The 22,265-nt window shown below is 42.3% G+C and overlaps 1 protein-coding gene across 4 annotated transcripts in view; it reads left to right on the top strand.

Moving 5' to 3' along the window:
* The window catches only part of dennd5a (DENN/MADD domain containing 5A), a 44,383-nt gene that overhangs the window by 5,485 nt on the left and 16,633 nt on the right, over positions 1–22,265 (top strand). For 2 of the 4 annotated variants that reach the window (XM_036130785.1, XM_036130787.1), the window contains exons 2-8: positions 9,606–9,677; positions 10,549–10,658; positions 10,784–11,462; positions 16,456–16,643; positions 17,885–18,193; positions 21,238–21,453; positions 21,665–21,899. In XM_036130785.1, coding sequence (XP_035986678.1) covers positions 9,606–9,677; positions 10,549–10,658; positions 10,784–11,462; positions 16,456–16,643; positions 17,885–18,193; positions 21,238–21,453; positions 21,665–21,899 — 1,809 coding nt within the window. The remainder of the gene's footprint in view (positions 1–9,605; positions 9,678–10,548; positions 10,659–10,783; positions 11,463–16,455; positions 16,644–17,884; positions 18,194–21,237; positions 21,454–21,664; positions 21,900–22,265) is intronic. The other 2 variants (XM_036130786.1, XM_036130788.1) reach the window with 1 other exon arrangement.

Here is a 22,265-nt window from a genome sequence, read left to right as displayed (position 1 = left end):
ATCATTATGAGGGCAGTTTGTAGCAGCGTGCCTTACTAGATTTTTCTTTTTCTATTTTTCTAAACATCCGTCACATTACTTTATCACCTAATCATATAAAAAAGAGAGGAAAACTGGCTAAATTAAAAAAATATATATTTCGGATGATGTGTGAAACGCTGCCCCGTTCTCCTTTTTGAATAAAACTTGCACGATCTTATTCGGAACCTCTGATGTGCTTTTGAGAACTGGAGATTTGCATTGGTTCCCCAAAATAGCCATGCAGTTACACCCTTTATCATTTGTTTTTCTCAGGGGAAATTCATTCAAAACTAAAGTTGAAGCACATTTTAGGATCTTCTTGGCTTGATTTTTGTCTTTTTTTTTTTGTCTTTTTTTTTTCTAGGAACATAGAATGTGAGAGGATAGGGTTAGCCAGCACCTTAAAGCATGATGGGATGTTGAAATCATTCCCTGCTGTGAGGGAACATGTTTGTATTTTCCAAAGGCTCTGACCGGGGCTGGGAGATGTGACCTAAAATTAGGGTCATGACACAGTTTGGATTTCTACACACATAGTTCTTTATCACTGTAACAAGGATCAACTCTATTGCTTCGGCAACAGCTCGTCAGACTCTGACCTTTCTGTCAGCAGCAGTACAAAAGCAAACATATTTTGCAGGCATTTTTCCTCATGATGCAACAGCAGATGTTATCTCTAACAAGTTGAATCCCAAAACACAGCTGCATGTTAGTTTTTTTGAGATATCGAATGCTCACCATTATGGGTACAATTCTAACATTTTTGTGTTTAGATAATTTTTTTCCCTATAACTACTGTTATATAAGTAGTCTGTATATAACAGTATATAAATATATATATTTGCTTTCTTTTCAAAATAACACAATGCTATCAGTGTCTAATCCGCTGGCAACAACAGAGTACACCCTTAAATGAAAATATCCAAATTGGGCCCGATTAGCCGTTTTGCCTTCCTGGTGTCATGGGACTTGTTTGTGTTACAAGGCCTCAGGTGTGAATAGTCAGCAGGTAAAGTTGGTGTCATCAGCCACACAGTAGAGATCGGCCGATGCAGGTGTTTTAAGGCCGATACCCACTATTTTGACATCGGTCTAACCCAGGGGTGTCAAACATACGGCCCGCGGGCCGGATTCGGCCCGCCGAACAATTTAGTCCGGCCCTGTGGCTAAATGCATTATCATTATAAATTTTTTTTTTTTTTTTTTTTTTCAGTGTCCTGTCTGGCAATGTGGCAATAAGATGCCACAAAGAGCTCATCAGATTTGACTTTCACAAGTGGACAAGATAAAAGGAAGAGAATGATAAAACAATTATTGAAAAAAAACATGTATTTTGTTTAATTGAAAATATGCAGTTCCTAGCTGTGTTTTAATTAGCAGATTAGGCTTCAGGTGTGGAAAAATTTAAATCATTTCTTAATTTTTATCTGTTTGATGTATTTTGTCATGCAGAACAGTGTTTTTAAGTTCCAAAAAATGTGAATAAATGTTTTTCAACATTGTATAATCACTGTGATCAGTTCTTATGCATAATGCACTTAAGTAAATGTTTAACTGTGTAAAAGTATTGTTGAAATTGCACATACTTTTCTTAAAAACGCTGAGGTTATTCATAATATTTTGTGTAAAAGTGGAATTAATTTAATATAAAAATCAACAAGTTCACATTTATTAGTTATATTTAATATTGCAATGAGTTTACTCGTGTGGCCCTCTTGAGATCAGATTAAGCTGTATGCGGCCCCTAAACCAAAATGAGTTTGACACCCCTGGTCTAACCAATACCCGATATGTGCTGCCGATTTTATTTTTTTCCCCCTTCATTTACATGATTAAAAATGACACAATGATAACAAATGTTACACAAGTCTCAAAACTTGTGTTTAAACCAGCTAATATTGATATAGGAAAAAAAAACATGCGTCACAAATCTTATGGAAGTGCTTTGCTCGCATTTAATGAACGTGTCCCAGCGAGAAAAGAGCTCCTTTAGTTCAGCGGTGAGAATGAGAGGGAAAAAAACACTGACCACTGCTGCAGTGTATGGACGTCATTTTACGTAAAGTTAGACGCTGTACTCGCCAGCCGGAGATCAGACGAGGGTTTTTAGAGACAGAAACAGACACGCACCGCTGTTCCCTCCCGCTCGCAGTGAGACAGAGACAGACTTTCAAAGGCCAGATACAGCTGAAGCAGTTAAAACTACATTGATTTCTAAAAGCTGAAAACGTACCCTGGTTGTTGACACCCAGTCTTACAACATTGCCAGCCGCTCTCTGCCAGGGAGGGAGTGCCAATGTATGCGCTTCAAGGGATCTCAAGGCATGGCTGCTGAATGCGCTAACGGATCGGCGAACGCATCCGCGTATCGGCCGATACTGATACAGAAAAAAAAATAATAAAAATATCGTCCGACTCTACCTCACAGTCTCTCACTCCGATCACTGGAGGTTCAAAACAGCATCTCATGGCAAAGAACTCTGTGAGGATCTGGGGGAAAAAAAAAAAAAGTGAGTAGTTTGTCTACATAAAGATGGCCGAGGCTTTAGGAAGATCGCCAACACCCAGAAACTGAGCTGCGGCACAAAGCAGAAACCATGGGCGGTTTAACAGGTTCCACTCAGAACAGGCCTCAACATGGCCGACCAAAGAAGTTGACTGCAGATTTCGAAGAAGGGTTGGGGTCAGTGCTCAGACAGACCATACGCCCCTACCTGCGTTGCTTGTCGTCCCAGAAGGACGCCTCTTCTTCTTCTAAAGGTGACGCAGGAGGAAGCCCGCCGTCAGTTTTCTGATTGACTTACCTACAGTCAAGTCAATCCCGTGGTGGGAGTGTGATGGTTGCATGGATGCTGCCCCATCAAGGGACCCAGACCTAAGCCCTATTGAGCGTCTTCCAGTCATCCTCAAATGAAAGGTGGAGGAACCCAAGGCCTCTAACGTCCAGCAGCTCCACGATGTGGAAGAGGACTCCAGTGGCAATCTAGGAAACTCTACTGAGAGATGTACTCACTTTTTTCCTGCCAGCAGTTTAGACCCAAGTGTGAAACAGTTACATTGTAAAGTTGTCAGGGTAGAGCTTATATGGCACCTCATCAGCGTTATCCCATGAAAAGAAATCATGAAATGCTTACGAACATGCGAGGGGCGTACTCACACGAGACGTTGTATCTGCAGAACAAGCTGTACCTGATTATCAAAGATAAATTAAAGGCCCTCCGATGACCAGTAACCACGCCAAAAACAGCTGACGCGGTACGATGGCGCATATGAGCCAAGCACCGAAACATCACAAATATTCAGTGACTGGAAGAGCGCTTTTTTTTTTTTTTTTTTTTTTTTAAACGCATGATTGTGCAATCTGACTGGAAAACTTGTTGAAGATCCATATTTGTAGTATGTGTCATGCAGCCGTTCCAAACAAACTCTGACACGGACGAGAAAACGCCAGTGCAAAGATGAGACTAAAAAGCTTAACACTGAATCCCAACCGCTGACACCGTCATTTTTTTGCAGATAGTTGCCGAGCGCCGACCCGTTAAAATGATGTTCAGGCTGTTGACACGCCTGTAACGAATGTTTTGTTACAGAAATGTCAGCACTTTAAAATGAATGTTGCACACCTTTTTGTTAAATAAACAATATTTAAGGCAATACAAGTCATACAAAGAATGTTTATATGCAGGCGGAATAAAATCAGTGCAGACTAGGGAGAGAGACTTTCTGTTTTAGTAAACTCTGTGTAGTTCGTTATTCAGGCTGAAACAAAGAGAAAATAACTTTTAGCCTCAGTCTGTCTTGAAACTTGCTGGATTTGGAAAATGCTCGACATCTCGGGATTAAAGTGCGCAGCTTCATTCTCCAGGCCAGGCTTGTCAAACTCATTTCTGCATTGGGCCACTTTGGCATCATGAAGTCATTGAAAGGACCAGTTGCATGTGGATAGATAATACTTTTGATGTCATAATTTAGTTCACATAGAAGTATTAAAAAAATAAAAAAATGCACAGTAACATAAAAGTAGCACCCTTAGGCCCGGATTATAGTTTATCTGCAAAAAACAGTTGATATTGGCGTGAGTTTCACTTTAAACTCTTATTGTTCTGGATCACTTTTTCCCTTTATGGACATTTCTGAGCTGTTTTTAATGTGTGGTGGGAAAACTGACATCTAGTGGCAGGATGGTGTTACTACACAGTAAAAAAAAAAAAAATCAACATTCGCTACAGGAGGCACAGTTTTAGCCACTTCATACAATTTACAAGGATAAATGCCTCTACTTTATGACATGAAAAGGCTTTTTTTTTTGCCTCTGAGGGTCGGATAAGTTGCCTCGACGTGCTGGAATTTGGCCCGCGGGCCTTGAGTTACTATTTCAGTAATGCTAGCTGCGCTAACTGTCCTAATCTCCACTACAGAATGCTAGTCGCAGTTTCAAACGTGAAGACTGGAATCATTCTGTCTACATTTTTAAGCCACAAAGCACACACACACACACACACACACACACACACACACACACACACACACACACACACACACACACACACACACACACACACACACACACACACACACACACACACAGTGGGATGTTGCGTCTGCTCCTAAATAAAATTAATGATCCACAATTCCCTGCAGGAGGGCTAGAGGAATATGTTTCATTCTGTTTGTGTCTCTTTACTATATTGCAGTTCTCAAAGAAACTTCTATACAAGTAGGGGGGGGGGGGAATTATCAAAAGGCGAAGGTCGAGAATCGGCTGCAAAATGCAGATCGGTTCATTTCTGCAGCGCCGCTGTGTGTTGGGGGTGTGCAGGTCGAGAGCTGAGGAAGGGAGGAACTGATGCTTCTTGGACTTCTGGCCATCGACGCTGTTTTAAAGTGTTAACGTCCATTACATGCTGTTCTGCGGGAAGTTAGGTTGAGCTCTTCTTGAAAATAACTCACAGGAAGTGAGCTCCATCCTTTTTCTAGTGCCCCCCCCCCCCCTTTCCCCCTCCCCTCTGCTGTAGGCGTAAGCCTGTCGGAGCAGAGAGGCACTGTAAAACTGTGGGTGGTCTCTGGCTCTTCATCCGATCAGTGCAGCTTTATTACTCCCACTGCTATCTGTTCGTCGCATCACAAACCTTTTGTTAGAATATATGACAAATTCAAATAAAAAAAATAAATAGTGTGCCACAGCAGATTCATTACGTCAAAGAGGGCTTTTTCTTGGTGAAGCAGATGGCTTATGATTGGCTGAGAAGTCAGGGGGACGCTTGACTCGAGGTCCAACATTGGTTAAAAGCAAGAGTAAGATTTTATTTTTTTTCTTAGAAAATCTGATTTTAAGTTGTAATATTTAGATTTGATAGGCCATATCAAATATTAAATCAAAATTGGCAATTAAAAAAAAGAGTAAATCTAATAGAAAAGGCTAGATTTGGTGATTAATTTATGTTTTTTATGCTACGTCTCCATAGGGTTGACCAACGGAGCAACACAAATGGTACAACTCTTTTTGATTTCCCGCCAAGAAAGGGCAGAAGTAATTACAGTAATAATAAAACATATATTTTTTTATATTTGTGAAGGCCCAAGGGTAAATGCGTTTTGCTGCTCTATGCATTTTAATTTAGTGAAAACGACTGCGAGTTTTAATATCGCTGACCCTTAAGACGTCTAAAGGACCAGATCATTTTTACAGGATTATTTATCTGGAAACTTTCAGATTCGTGGCTTTAATTTCTCAGTGTTTGTCACAACAACATATTTCTTTAACAATCCTTATGTAGTTTTAGTAATTTGTTAGCTTTTGATCATATCGGAGCCATTACTGGTACTAGATTGTCGACCTGACCACAAGCTTGAAGACATTTCCTCCCTTATGTAACCAGGTAGCAGAGCTGCCTCAGCTTACCCCGGCCTTTTCAGATTATTTCATAGACTTTTTCCATACGCTCAAATTGACTTAGCACTTTGAGAACATCTTTATGGATTTTTTTTTTTTTTTAATCGAGCATCCTAGACTGGAACGTTTTGAATTGACTTGTGCTGTTTTGCCACCGGTGTGGTCTGTGATAAAGACCAATTCACGTTTACCAATCATCAAACTTTGCTATTTGAGTGCAAAGTCCCGCCTTTTCTGTGTGTGATATGCCAAAATAAGCATATAACCGATTGTAATCATGAATTTATTATTACCCCAAGAACTCGATTCTGTTCATCAGACTCGCATTGGTGGGTAGCTCTAAACAGATTTGTATTTCTGAAAATAAACACCATTGATTTGCCTGCTTGCTTATGTCAAAGAAACCGTTGCAGCTGCATAATATCTATTTGTAGATAAATCATTTGCTCTCAGTCACAAACTTTACTCCACAGGGAGGTTTGGGGCGCCGAGGCTTGTTTTTTTTTAAAGCGAATCTAAAGATTGCAATCCTTGACCCGCCACGTGTCAGTTTGCTTTGGCATTAAAACAAACCCACGTTGACCTGGAAATGGTCAACAGCGAAACTCTGCTGCGTATTTGTCCTTCTATCACTAAAACAGTTTATTCATGTCTACATATAGAAAATTTAGGTTTTTAATGCTGTAAACAGTGTTTGGATCACTGCAGCCAGATGTTTCCACGTGTTTGTGTGAAGCACTCACAGCTTGTACAATTTCAGTGTTAAATTATTCTCTCTGAATAAATTCAGTTGAGTTTTGTGCCTTTTTTTTTTTTAAACATTGAATATGAACAGAAAATAAATAGCTTTTTTTTTTCTTTCTTGTGTTTTTAGTCGTTGTGATCCAGCTGCCTGTTGGTTGCTGATGTTCCTGTTGTCGTCGGGGTTGTGTGTCTGGCCTAGTTTCGACTGTGTGGGCTGTTTTTGGATGCGAAAGCATCAAACAGATTAAACTAAATCCTTTAGACTTTCAGTCCGTCGTCTGTCTTAAAATGCGCTAAAGAGCCTAATATATAAAAATCAGTTTTCTGCTCATTGACAGCATTTTAATTGGATCGTCCGAAGACGACGGCTGTGCTTCCGAACCTGTTGCAGACCACCCCCTTTTTATCAATTTCCCTATAAAATTCACGTTATTTCTAAAGTTATTTCTGATCAGTGTGCAACAGAAGAGGGTGATATCCCCAGACACGAGGAAATGCATAATTTCTCGGCTTTGTGAAGCCATCATTTTTAATAAATGTCATTAGGAGTGATTTCTTTGCCTTGTAGAAAAGTCGCCGTTCCTCATTGGCAGCGTTGCAGCCGGAGAGCAGCTTTGCTCTCAGCGCTGACGTAGAGGAGCCAGAAACGCCTCGACAGCATGCGTCCCTCGTCTCGCATTTCTGGGCTTTACGTGCCGTATGAAAGCGTTTCTGTGCAGGCAGAGATTTTTCATTATTGTGTGGCAAATGTGCTGCGTGAGGAGGACTGTCACTAGCTTTGCCTGGCCGCTTGCAAAGAGCACAAAGGGTCTTCTTTATGCGAAATGTCAGATAAGCTAACGTAGCCGCAGGGCTGAGGCGTAAGTGCAGTCATACACCAGTATCCAACCCATGACCGCCTGCTGACGAGGAGGAGTTGAAATGTCTGCACAGAATAAACGTAATAAATAATAATACTAGCTGACGCTCTGCAGTATATGTACTCAGTATCAGGTCCTGGCCAGTCGAACACCTTGGTGCCGTGGTCGTTAAACGAACAACTGGCACTTTAGGCGGTGTGGACAGGTGCTAAAATCCTGCCGTCACATCAACTCAGCATCTCCCTCAGGCAGAACGAAGCACAAAGGGTCCTAAAATGTCCCGTTTGATGGCTGCGCCGACTCGATGAGACGGACTGGACCAACACCATGACCTCCCAGTAACTTCACCCTGAACCTCAAGCATCTTCAGTCGTGTGCCTCTCAACTCTTCCTCCAGTTAGAGTGGTTAGAGCATTGCGCTTGTGTCCCGGAGGTTCTGGGTTCAGCTCCCACAGACTGCCACTCTGGGTCCCTGAGCAAGACCCTTAATCCCACATTGCTCCCCGGGCGCCGCACAATGGCAGCCCACTGCTCCCCAAGGGGATGGGTTAACGGCAGAGAACAAATTTCATTGGAATGTACGTTGCAATGACAATAAAGATTATTATTATTATTATTATTATTATTATTATTATTATTATTATTATTATTATTATTATTATCTAAAGAGGGTTTTTAGTCACTGACTAAAAGGAGACACCAGTCAAGGAGCTGATGTCTGACAATCACAGCTTCTGACATTGTTTCTGGGTCACATGTTGCCCGACACAAGGAATGTGCAAAGCAACCAATTCTTGATTGGACTTTGTTTCTCTCTGGGCTGCTACAATCAGGATAACTACAGCCCAGAGATTGCGATTTTTTTTTTTTTCCTTCTCTTCAACCTCCCATCAGGACCTTTTGGAGACGGCGACCTTTGGTGGCGTCCTCATTGTGTGTGCCGATGACTAGTGGACAACTATCTGTCTTTTTTGTTTTTCTCCTTTGTTTTGTCGAGTGTCTCTCATGAAATCATTGTTGGATAAACTAGATTTTGGGTTTTCGTTCGCTGGAACGAAAACCCAAGAAAAAGCCCAGAAATGCGAGACATAATCTTCGCAATGAATAGAAATAGATTAATTTATAGTGATGTTTATCTAAATACCTGATTAGTGAAACAAGCTAACTTTTGGTAATGTCCTTTTTTTTCCCCTAAAATGCTCATCATTTTGTTTTTCATGAACCATTTCAAACACAAAGTAAAAAATCTTTGATTTAAAAAGAAAAAAAAAAGAAATATTTGAATTTTTTTAGGTGGGCGTATTATTTAGTGCTTAGTTGCACGATCTTCTCTAAACAGCTCTTTGTTTAGAGAACCAGTGGGGTAAACGTGAAGCGACACTACCAGCTTGTCAGCAGCAGGTTAGCCGGCACAATTTGCATTTGGCCCTAAAGATATTTCTCTGTAAAATCAGTCTAACAAAGATGCTAGTCCCGCAGGTTTCCTTTCCTTTGTGCTCGAGTTGAGAAGATTTGTCCAGGCGAGAAGCGACCCAGAACGGGTGGGCCAATCACGTTGCAGCGTTACGGTTTAAGGCGGGACGTACGGCTGTGAGGATGGCAAGAGCTGCCGAGCCCACAGCCGGCCCAAAATAAACACGACAGCGCCGGGACTCACGTGCAGCTGCTGCTACCACATCTGTTTTTGTCAGAATCCACGACTTCATCTTTGAAAAAACAGGAAGAAGTGCCCCGATCAGCGTAACTTGTTCTGGTTTCTCATGGCGCCTGCTGCTTACATTTTCATTTGATACTGTGATTGGCTCAAACCAACCTTTTGGTAGGCGGGCACTAGGGGTGTCGCTTCACCCAATCAGCTCGCAGAGTCCTGCTGGATCTGCCTCCTTTTTGCGGATTCGATGGGAGCAGGCCTAGAAACTGCATTTTTTTTTTTTTTTTTTTTTTTTTTTTTCTCAGAGTGAAGCTTTAAGAGTAGCGCTGTGAGGGATGTGTATGCACAAACTGAGAAGTGATGCTCTTCCCAGCAAGAACCAGGTTTTTAATGACCGTATATTTTTTTGTTTTGTTTTGTTTTATTTGTTGTGTAGCTTTATGCCAGTATATAGAGGATACTAAATTCAGAGATGGGGCCAGAGGAAAATTGGCGATGTCAAACGAAGGTAACCGTCCCCACCACACACACCGCTTTTCCCCTCCCTCCCTCCTGCCCTGAGCTTAGCTTTGACCCCCCCCCCCCCCCTGTAACCTTCAACCTGATGCACCTGATCACCCACCCCACTTCTGCATCCCCCTCCTTTTTTTAAAAAACAAAAAAAAGAACAAAAATCCCAAATCTGGGACGACTTTCTACCCTTCCTGTTTAGTGCACCTCTCCTCCTGGTTTCATGTCCCTCCTCTCCTCCAGTAGCAGCTGAACAAGGAGCTGATGTCTGACAATCGCCGCTTCTGTATCTCGCACACTCATCCAGTGTGGCCTGCACTGGCATCGCTTGGTCAATGTTTACACCCCCTCTCCCCCCTCCCCTCCTCCCTCACTCTGAATGACTTCTCAGCGCTGCCTTGGTGTGTGCATCACTTCTGCTTTGACTCTGGGTCTAAATGAACTCAACCTGTGCTTCTCTTGACTGATTCCTCTGCGTATCCCTTGTGTACTGCCATTAAAGCTGTCGTGAAGCATTTGGATCCGCAAAGTTTCACTTTCCACCCCAAGACGCAGCCGTTTGATTTGTTTTTTTTTTTTTTACTTTTTCGGCACGGGATGCAGATGGCAGCTTTACATGATGCAATACAAACTTCCTCTAAAGAGAAACATGCAGATTTTTATTTATTTAGTTTTTGTTTTTGTCTCTTTTTTTTTCCCCCTTGGCGATGCGCCTGGCACTTTAAGCTTGCTTCTGATCAAACTGCAACTGTTCTCCCTCCTTTTTTTCCCCCCAATGTCAGCATGTGATTTAACTAACTAAATGCCCACTTGTCTGTTTTTTTTTCTTTCTTTCTTTTTGCATTTTTCTCTGTTGTTTTGACTTCCAGGTGAGAATTTTGAGCAGAGTCCACTGCGGAGAACTTTTAAATCTAAAGTCCTTGCACATTATCCTGACAATGTCGAGTGGAATCCATTTGACCAGGATGCAGTCGGCATGGTATGCTAATTTGTTTGTTTGACCAAATAAAAACAAAATGTAAAAAGTTCCTGAGGTTTAGTTCTAAAATCTAGTCGTTCTCCCTCGCATCACCTCTGATCGCCTCTCTGTGCCTCCTCCCGCAGCTCTGCATGCCCAAAGGTCTGTCGTTCAGGACGCAGGTGGACTCCAGGGAGCCGCAGTTCCACTCGTTCATCATCACCAGGGAGGACGGCTCCCGCACCTACGGCTTCGCCCTCACCTTCTTCGAGGAGGTGACCAGCAAGCAGATCTGCAGCGCCATGCAGACTCTCTACCACATGCACAACGCCGAGCAGTACGACATCTTGCACACCCCCACGTCCCCGCGGGGACCGGAGGACCCGCGGCTCGCCCCGTGCCGCCCCGTGCTCCACGCGGCGCCGGCCATCTCCCGCCTGCAGCGCTTCAACTCGTACGACATCAGCCGCGACACGCTGTACGTGTCCAAGTGCATCTGCCTGATAACGCCCATGGCCTTCGCCCAGGCCTGCAGGAAGGTGCTGGGGCAGCTCCACCAGGCCGTCACGTCGCCCCAGCCGCCGCCGCTGCCGCTGGAGAGCTACATCTACAACCTACTGTACGAGGTGCCCCTGCCGCCGTCGGGGCGCTCGCTCAAGTTCTCGGGCGTCTACGGCCCCATCGTGTGCCAGAGGCCGAGCACCTCGGAGCTGCCGCTCTTTGACTTCGCCATCAGTGAAATGTTTAACCTGCTCGGGGTGGAGAACGTCCTCCAGCTGTTTACGTGCACCCTGCTGGAGCTGCAGATCCTGCTCTACTCCCAGCGTAAGTCGCACTCTTCTGCTACGGTTGGCAAACGCACACTTTAAACCGCCGTCCGGCTCAGAAATACTTCACCAAAGCTTTACACGCCTCGGTGGTCTCTGAAGCTGGCAGATGGATCTGTGTGTAGACATCGGCCTCTGCAGTGCTTTGTAAAAGTATTCACACTTTTGTAACTTTCTCATATACCACCCCGTAACTTCAGCGTCTTTTTTTTAATTTGGGTTTGTCTACACAATGAGGTTTGGTCTGCATTAGTGTTAACCTGTCTTCACTCTGCCTCTACACTGCAAAAACGGATCTAAAAATAAGTAAAATGTTCTTAAAGTTAGTGTATTTATCCTTGATTTGGGCAGGTAAATAAGATCATCTGCAAATGGAGTGAGTATTTTGACACCTAAAATAAGATAATTAGACATCCTGCACTTGAAATAAGATGACAAAGATCAATTGTTCCTATTTTAGGTGCAAAGATCTTATTCCATTGGCAAATCATCTTATTTACCTGCTCAAATCAAGGACAAATACACTAATTTTAAGAACATTTTACTTATTTCTAGTTCCGTTTTTGCAGTGTAAAATAAAATCCAGCTTAATCAACTGACCTCTGAAGTAACCGAATCAGGCTACGTTCACACTGCAGGTCTTAATGCTCAATTCCAATTATTTTTTGTGAAATCGGATTTTTTTGCGTGGTCGTTCGCATTTCCAAATATATGCGACTTGTATGTGATCTCCTGTGTGAACTGAATGCGTTGAACCTAAGTGTCCCACATGCGCAGTCGAGGACGCGATGACGTCACACGTAGCAAGCGTCCTCAGTGTTTGCAGAAGTAAACATGGATTATAATGCTGGCCGCGTATTTTGCGGTCATTAATTTATTTTCTAACCGGAGCTTTCCCTCCATTGACTGCTCTTCTCATTGTTATCCGCTATGGGTGTCGTTTTTCTGTTTTTCTTCCCGCTTCTGCATAGCAGGACGCAGAATAGCGACGTTTGTTGAGTATCGGTGACGTACAGGTCGGATAAATGCGACCCGGCCGTACAGACACAGGTCGCATTTGAAAAGATCAGATACGTATCAGATTCACGACCACATATCCAAGCGGCCTGGGTCGCATTTGAAAAAAATCCGATCTGTGTTGTTCAGACTGTCATAAAAAGATCAGATACAGGTCGCATATGGGCAAAACAATCCAAATTGGGTCACTTCAGGGTGCAGTGTGAACGTAGCCTTAGACAATTCGGTTACATTGCGGTAATTTGATCTCGGTACAAGTAATAGAGCCGTTCTACGAAGGCTTCGGACGTTCAGTGGAGAACAAAAGTAAACGAGCGGCATCAGCGGACAAGTCAGGGGTGTAATTATACACAACTACGTGCAATTGAGTTTATTTAAAGCAGGGCTAGATTAAAGTATTCTAGTCTTGTCATCTATAAAGGGAAGCGCCAACCAAGACATGATGGTCGATTTGACCTAAACGTACATCCAGATGTTTCAGAAAGGGGTAAAGGTTGGTTTAACAGGCGTCTCTAGATCGTCCTGGGTTACTACTAGGAGATGTTTCTGTAACGACTTCTTGCTTGCGTTCTCTCTCTCTCGTCATAAAGGAAATGAAATTATGCTAAAAGCCTGCGGCAGGCGGGAACGCACAGAGTGCAGGTGGAGGTTTCTACGGCTGACGGCCTGCTTTGCATGCTCTCGTTTCAGGGCATCAACCACTTTAAGCAACGTGGCTCATCTTTGACAAGCTTAGAACATTTGCATCATTAGCGAGGGTTAAACAGTGTTTTTTTTTTTTTTCAAATGTAGCATTAGGATTTTCTGTTTTTGTAGAGGTGCCATGCACCGCTATTTGTCTTTTAGTCTAATTTATATATTTTGCTTTAACATTTGCACAGAACACAGAGTAGGAATCAGAGTTCTACTTTTAGTAATTTGCTTTGAAAAACCGCTCGATTAGTCGTAATGATCACAGAAGGCTCCTCCCTGTCTTCACTAATTTATCAGCAGCTTTACTCTTTGATTGCATGATTAGAAGAGGCTGTATGTTTATTTATTTCTTCTTTTTAAGTGACTTTGGAGAAACGAGCAGCTCGCTAAGCGATGCTGGACGTGGCGCTGCGGCTGGATCCGTTACAATTGCAAGAGAGGAGGCGAATGATTAGCAAAACGGCGGGGGCCGGGAGGGAAAGCCGCTGTGTTGCTAGGCAACCCGGGGACGGGGGAGGATGGCGATGATGCAGGATGATTATTATTGGTCGGGAGTGACATCATGCCTCCTTTCACCCCCGTGAGGCTCATCACTGCAGAGCATGTGAAGGGTGTTGAGCAGAGCCGAGGCCTGGGGATCTTCCGGTGAGACGAAAATTGGCTACGCACTTGAATAAATACTCCGGAGGAGGAGGAGGAGGAGGAGGAGGAGGGGGTGGTGGTCTGCAAATACAGAATCGGAGGCTGTTTCATGTCGGAGATGGATCTGAAAAAAATCAGACGTCTGATTAGGAATTAAAAATAACAGAATGCCTTAGTTGTTTTGCGTTGAAAGAAACTTGGTAACAAGCGACAGTCGGGGCCTCGTTTCGTTTTTATTGCTGCCTCCTACGTGATTCATGCAGCTGAAAGTGACAGGCCAGATTAGAGGAGAGCGGCTTGATGGGGAAGATCCGATCTGACTGGCAGTGTTCAACGTACACATGTCCACTCATTTAAGAATATCCCTGCAGTCCATCTTTTTCCTGAAAACACACAGCCTCTTTTTGTTCTTTTTTTAATCATCTACGCTGGATCGCCACAGAATCGGGTCATCTTATGGCTCTGGTTCACAGAACCAAGCCCTAGGGGTTCTCTTTTTTTTTTATTTTTTTTTATTGTGATTCCTGCAGGGAGAATTTCAAATTATATGGACATTACAATGGGAGAGTAAAGGAAGAACAAGAAGTGAGAGAGAAACAAACAAACAAACAAACAAACAAACAAAAAAAAAGAGTAGAGGTGAATGAAAGAAGAGATAAAAGGGAGAGAATGATAAAACCTTCTCCGTCTGGGGTTTTCCTAAGGGTTTTCTGTTTAACATTTAGCTACATACGTCTGGATCTGTGGTATTTATTTCTCATGATCTGAAGAAAGTGCATTAGTATATCACCGTGGCTTCTTAATTCTCTGTTTGCCCATTTAAGAACATTTATTTTAAAAGTATTACTTCTATGTCCGCTGTAAAGGAAGCTGGGATGCTGAAACTAATCCACTTGGTAGTTTGCAGTACTGACCGGCACATCTGCACCGAAGCAGTAAAGAAGCTCACGTCCAAACTAATATCAGCTCTCATTTAGGTCAGCCGCAAAACATCCGAGCCATGCAGCTTTCTAAGTGGCTTCTTGTTCTGATGGCCTCCTTTTTAAAAAGGGGGGCTGACGTTGGTGTTCTCATCCTGGGAAAGGCGGCGTGCTCGGGAAGGGGGGCGAGTGCTCCCCACTCACGGACCAACACATGGCCAAAAGTAGCAATGGTATTCGTCCTGGCACCATAAGAGGAGAGGCAGGGCCGCTGCTGAATGCACAGTAGGTGTCGGCTGGGATTGAGCAGGAATGCATATGAGGAGGAGCAGCGCACATATTTGCATGTATAGCTGTTGACTGTGGTGTGAAGCCCTGAGCCCGGGAGGAGCGTCGCTGTGAGGAAGTCATGGCGGAGGACTTTAAAGTTAACCAGCAGGTCAGCTGGCTGCAGCTGTGTCACGCTCCGGCGTCTCCGTCCTCCAGGGAGACGAGGCCAGACACGCCCCACAGGAAGAAGTTGTTTAAATCGGTGCCCAGGTCTGCCTAAAAATCTGACAGCTTTGCTTTATTCTAATAGTGAACTCCTTTTTTAAAAGCTTTTGTGTTCCTGGTGGGCGATTTTTTTTAAGAATCTCTCTTTGACTTTCTTTAGTAAAAATTAGCATTTGGTCTAACTCGTGCACACAGTTTCCATATGGCCTTCAGAGCTTTCCTACCTGTATTGCTGATTCAGGGGTCAAGAAGTCACAATTAGTTATAGAGATGCACGGATCTGGCTTTTCCAGACTGATGCCATTTTCTGTTTTTCGGTCGATCTTGTTTATTTTTATTTTTTTTTTAGAGGGAAGAGGGGATCGCTGCAAATTACGTAATAGAAGTATTAGTTATTTGTCCGACAGAACAATTACACTATTCTTTTTTTTCCTAAACTCAGTAGATGCGTGACACAAAGCATGTTGGGATTCGTAGTTTTGATGCATCTGATGGTGCTTTTGACTGGCCTGTCATATGAAAGCTTGACTTCTGACATCTGGCTGATTGACAGGTGCGACTCAACATGTTTTATTATTTGTGACATTAGCACATTGTGCGAAGGAAGGAAAAAAAACAACAGCAATAAAAACAAAAGAGATTCTTGGTTCACATGACCTCATATCTGGCATGGCTTCAGTGTTTAATGGCCCTGTCCTTTATTATCCAGTAGAAAAGGTCAGAAAATGTAAGCTCATTTCGACTGCCATGAGGGCCAATTCCTTTAAGAATGGTCGGCCACATCGTGACCACACTCACTGCGTTCAGCTGCCCGGCAAAGACGACGTGGCTTCCTGTCATGTTGTTAGTTCAATTCATCTCTGCAGGATGAAGTCTCTGTGAACGTCCAAAGCAGGAATGTTCTGGAGCAAAACAGTCATGTTGTTGAAAACAATCTCTTTTTTATCTTTAACCGGAGCTCGTTTCTGTCAGCAGTGTTTCTATGAGGCGAACATCATCATGCTTCTGTTTATAGTGGAGGTTCAGCATTTTTAATTGGTCAGTAAATTAATCCCAAATCATGTCGTTTTGGGGTTAACTCAGAGTAAGGTCATCAGATTCATAGGATTTAGTTTCACTATCGAACCGGACATTAAACCTAGTAATATGAAAGAAAATGGTGCTGGAACATATCCTTAATCAACCTCTACTTTTTATTTTTCCCCCCTTGTGCGCGTGCAACAGATTACCAGAGGCTGATGTCGGTGGCGGAGAGCATCACGGCCTTAATGTTCCCCTTCCAGTGGCAGCACGTGTACGTTCCCATTCTGCCCGCCTCCCTCCTGCACTTCCTGGACGCTCCTGTGCCGTATCTGATGGGCCTCCACTCCAACGGGCAGGATGACCGCACCAAGCTAGACCTGCCGCAGGAGGTAATAAGAGTCTCTCTCTTTTTCTCTCTCTGTCTCTCACACACACTTGCATGTAATAGCACTTTGGTTGAGTAAACGTTAACGTGTTTAGAATGGATGCTGTTCATTGTGTGGATTTAAAAGTATACGTTGTTTTTTTTTTTTTATTATATACTTTTTTTTTTATTGAGCATCAGTGATACATTATATAATTTGAATTACAGGAGACATGATACTCATATTTATATTTTAACCCCCCATCCCAAGAACATTTGACACCAATTCAGCAAGAGTAGATAATTGAAGGTAATACAAAAATAAACAAAAGCTATATATATATATATATATATATATATATATATATATATATATATATATATATATAGATAGATAGATAGATAGATAGATAGATAGATAGATAGATAGAGAGAGAGATATATATATAAATAAAATAAATAAATGTGTTTTTTTTTTTTTTTTTATAAAGGCTGTGCACCTCACAATGGGTTTAATCAAAATCACAGATTCAAACGCAGGATGACTGCCAGAGGATCATTAAGTGGGCACAGTTTTAAGTTTACCTAAATGTGTCAATATCGGACCCCAGACAGTCAAAAATCTGTCCTTGTATCCCCTTAGAGTATATTTTATGTTCTCTAATTGTATAAAGTGTGTCAGGTCACTAAACCACAAAGACACCTTGGGTGGATTTTTTTTACTTTCCATTGCAATAAAATTCTTCTACGTGCGGGCAGCGTTGTAAAAGCAATTATGGTTCTATGGCCTTGTATACGTTGTTTTTAATTGAATAAAACGGACCTCACGTAAAAAGCTGACTCCGAGTGGACTTCTACAAACTATAGAAGAGCATTTCTCCAATTAAATGAATATAAGATGGCATCATTGAAGCTACTATAGAGGTGTCCAATTACTCCAGATAACTGGACCCTGAGCCCATTTATATTTAACTTGCAAAGAGCCTCGAGTGGACCAGGATATTTACTTCCCAGCTTGGTTAGCTGTCAATCGTCTCATTAGCAGGAAATGCTCCTTACTTGTGTGTCGTCGTTTTTTTGTTTTTCGACAGAAGGCTTGAATGCATAATCTGATGTCACAGATGTGGGTTAAATGAAAAGGCTGAACTGTTAACCCCCCTGCTTGTGGTGTTTCAGTTAATATTTGGACTGGTTTAAATATTTATTCTTGCATAAAATCAGTGAGGTATTTCTAATTGAGGTTATTTTGTTTCCCCTCCCCCTCAGGCTAACCTCTGCTTTGTGGACATTGATAACCACTTCATTGAACTGCCGGAGGAGTTGCCGCAGTTTCCCAACAAGCTGGAGTTCATCCAGGAGATCTCCGAGGTGCTCATGTCCTTCGGCGTGTCTCCGGAGGGAAACATCCACTCCAGCGAGAACCAGGCCAGGTACCACTTCCGGTCTGTCGACATGGTCTCCGACAATCGCAACGGCAACCTGAGCTCTCCCCTCACCTCCTACCTGCTGAGGGAGAACGAAACGATCGCCCGGCTGCAGGCCCTGGTCAAGAGGACCGGGGTCAGCCTGGAGAAGGTGAGAGAGTGACGTCATCTCATGAATTAGAAATCACCGGCTCACATGGTCATTTAGCATGTAGCGGTGGTTAATTTTTAACGATCGAGGACTCGTTGATCCAACTAGGAGAAAAGCACGACAATCGAGTGGCTCATCGAGTTACCAAAGTGGAAAATATAAATGAACTATTTCGAACGTTTTAGTAGCAGCGTCTGTGCGTTCCATACGATTACAGGGTGATATCATGGTTTCAGGGCAACGGATCACTGCCAAATAAATAAATAAATAAATGGCTGAGCGTTTGAACTTTACATGCACAATTAGCAACTCTGTTTAAATTCTGGGCCGATTGTTGGGATGTACTGAACGAAATAAAACCGCAATCAGAAGGAATCCAGTAAAAAAAGAATGGAGACACGCACCGAGCCAAATTCTCTACTAGTGTCCACAGATTACAAGAGAGAAGAGATATTTGTGTGGTAGGGCTGGGTATCATCTAGGATGAGCCGATACGATACGATTCTCGATACATAGCTCAGCTTGATTTGATTCCAATATCGATATTTATTACTTTGAATTAATGCTCAGTGATTTAATCACCAAATATTATGTTTATGTTCTATTTATTGATCACAGACATATTAACAGGAAAATAAAGTGCATTTGCTTCAATGCATTTAACGTGTCACAGAAACCAAAAATGTGCCCAAACATCTGATTTTAGGGACAAAGGAGCTTCTAAAATCCTGTCGGCCGTTCCACAAATTCGTCTCACTCGCTCTCCTTCGCTGTGAACTGGAATGGTTGCGCTGTAATAACGCCCCCTAGAGGTTGGGAGGTATATAGATATTGAAAGCCAGAATATCGATATTAAATCGTTTTTAAAAATATCGATATTAATCTTTATATCGATTTTTTATGCACAGCCCTACTGTGTGGTGTTTGCAGATTATTTATCAAACTTTGTGTTTAACAGCACTTGGCACATGCAAATGTCCTTTTTTTAAGGTCTAATATCATGCTTTTTTTTTAAAGCCTGTCAAAGTTAACTGTAGGCATAATACACAATGAAATATTTATTTATGAAGTACTCAGATATGCAAGAATCAAGCAACATGCCTCCTTGGGGGGTGATTTTGATGAAGGAATAGCATCATAACATGGTCAACAGCTCAGAAAAGTTGATTTTGAATGATATAGGCCTTTTAATATTTCACTAAAAAGATGAAAAAGAAAAACCTTAAGCCCTGCAGCTATTTAGCAGTGCCTGTCACCTTCCATTGTTGTGCAAACTTCAGTCAACTTCAGGATGTAAGGCAAATATGACATTGTGATAATTTTCCTTAATATTGTGATAAAACATTGATTGACTCGCATTTAGTTGACTCTTTTTCATCTTGTTGCCCTTATAGTTCAGCTTCAGCATCTCAGCATCTAAGATCTAGGTTAGGTGTGAGAACAAAGCACAGGGAGGGTCCATTAAACTGGCTAATCATATTATTGGCACGCGGCTCACCACTAGCTGCATGTTTTGCGTTGCCAGTATCTCACATTGAGATTCTGACCTCAACTTTATTTCAGCATATTGTGCAGCTCTAAATGTACAAACTATGCAGAATTGACTTGGTTCTCATTATAATGGCGTTGTTGTTTTTCCAACATTCATTCGTGGAAACCAGCTGTTTATCCCGCAATGCAGCTGAAAGATGGTTAGAGCCCATAATAGTCATCTAAAACCAAACGGTAATGAAAATACAGTTAATTAGGGGTGCTTGGGAATAGCCAGATGACAGAATGAACCCCTGATGGTTGTAATTTGCACTTTTTTACATTTTTACTGTTATTTTTTTTTGCCGGTTTGCAAACACAAAATGTCATAAATAAACGGGCTTAATTTGAAGCCTGAATACGCAAACGTCTATATGTGAAGTCTAATCCACTTTTGCACTTGTGTCAGCCATTAGCTCTCCCTGACCAGATTAGCGCATCATCCCTGTATAGTTTGTCAGCTATGAGGTCAATCCTTTCTTATGCGGCTGAACTTGCTGCGTTACTATTTAAGTAACAAGAAGGTAATGAAATAAAGTCCTTTAATTGGCATTAATAAACCTAGTAAAGCATATTTTGTTTTTTTTAAGCATGTTTATGGTGGTACTCCTGGTTATTTTAGCCTCCCAGTTTAGGTGGCTGTGCTGCTGACCCCTTTGTTTCATCAGCAGCCCATAATGTCAGTCAAAGGAAAAATGGGTTACTCTCTGCGTTTTCTTTCCTTTTTTTTTAAATATGTCATCGCTAGGGCTGAACAATTAATCGCATTTTCAATATAATTGCGATTTTAAAAAAAAAACGCAATTTCCAAATCGCAGAGTCTGCAATTTTTGGCTATGTAACAATTAGGGAATTAGACACATCCATTAGGGGTCTGTAAAATGTTTAAAGTGGGTTTGCCTCCACATGGAAGGGAAGACAGTTGCAGCAGTGAGATAATCTAACTTTTTATTACTTGTTTTAGAGTTTATATAATCATACATAGCATTAAGTACAGGTCAATCAGTTTAATACATAGACTTGTTTGTTGGTTGCACTTTATGTTCAACAAGGATCGATGTCCAAATCAACTAAAAGCTGATCTCTTGAATAATATTCTGATTAATAGAAATATTAAAAGTTCTTGTTTTCAAATAGTACTTTTTTACAAACATCTTTATTTAGAGGTCATTTTTGTTGCTTGTGGTTAATGCGGAGAAAAGTCAAAATTGCAATTTTGGTTGAAATATTTCGTAGGCAGAATGAAATCATTTCTGCTCTGAGTTTAGATGCTGTGGGTGTTTTAGCAACTAATCTGCACAGCGAGGAAACAAATTGATTTGTTGTTTGTATATGTTTAAAAAGACATGATAAACTAAACTGGGGGGGGAAAAAATCGCATTAAATCGCAATATTAAGAAAAAAATTGCAATTAGATTATTTTCCAAAATTGTTCAGCCCTATCATCGCTTCCTTTTTGTTTTAGTATCACTGACAACTGCATGTTGCTTTTAATCGATGTTTCCTCAAACCAGCTGGAGGTGAGGGAGGACGCCAGCTGCAACAAAGACCCGCGGGCTCAGTGCGACGAGGAAGAGCTGAAGATGCACCAGCTCAACATCCAGGTGCGCGAGGTCTTCGCCAACCGCTTCACGCAGATGTTCGCCGACTACGAGGTGTTCGTCATCCAGCCGAGCCACGACAAGGAGTCCTGGTTCACCAACCGAGACCAGATGCAGAACTTCGACAAGGTACACCGCTACGCCGTAGTTTTTTTTTTTTTTTAATTTGTCGTGCAAGGAAAAAGAGCAGCGATGTTGAGGTGGGAGGTTTGCACAAGCTCATTACTCGTGTGCGAGAGAAAAAAAAGGATGCAAATCGTGCATTTGTGTAATCTGTAAGGGTGCAAACGATCTGAAAACCATTCTGCTTGATTGCCGCCATTTCTTATCTCGTGTGCAGGCCTCCTTCCTGTCTGATCAACCAGAGCCCTACCTGCCCTTCCTGTCACGTTTCCTGGAGACTCAGATGTTCGCCTCTTTCATCGATAGCAAGATCCTTTGTCATGACGATGAGGAGAAGGAGCACACGCTGAGGGTCTTCGACTCCCGTGTGGACAAGATCCGCATGCTGAACGTCCGCACGCCCACGCTGCGGACCTCCATGTACCAAAAATGCACCAACATCGAAGAAGCGGGTAAAGGCAATCAGTCACTTGGGAGTTTAAAAATGCTTTGAGGTATCCGTGTATTGGGGGTCTTGTTGCAGTGTAAGATTTCACGGATAGAGTCACATAAATTGGCTAAATTGTTCAATTCAATTTTATTTATATAGCGCCAAATCATGAAACATGTCATCTCAAGGCACTTTACAAAGTCAAGTTCAATCATATTATACAGATTGGGTCAGATTATACAGATTGGTCAAAAATGTCCTATATAAGGAAACCAGTTGATTGAATCAAAGTCCCGACAAGCAGCATTCACTCCTGGGGAAGCGCAGAGCCACAGGGAGAGTCGTCTGCATTGTACATGGCTTTGCTGCAATCCCTCATACTGAGCAA

Source organism: Fundulus heteroclitus, unplaced genomic scaffold (assembly GCF_011125445.2).
Source record: "Fundulus heteroclitus isolate FHET01 unplaced genomic scaffold, MU-UCD_Fhet_4.1 scaffold_38, whole genome shotgun sequence".
Classification (NCBI taxonomy): domain Eukaryota; kingdom Metazoa; phylum Chordata; class Actinopteri; order Cyprinodontiformes; family Fundulidae; genus Fundulus; species Fundulus heteroclitus.
This window is presented reverse-complemented; position numbering and strand designations above follow the sequence as displayed.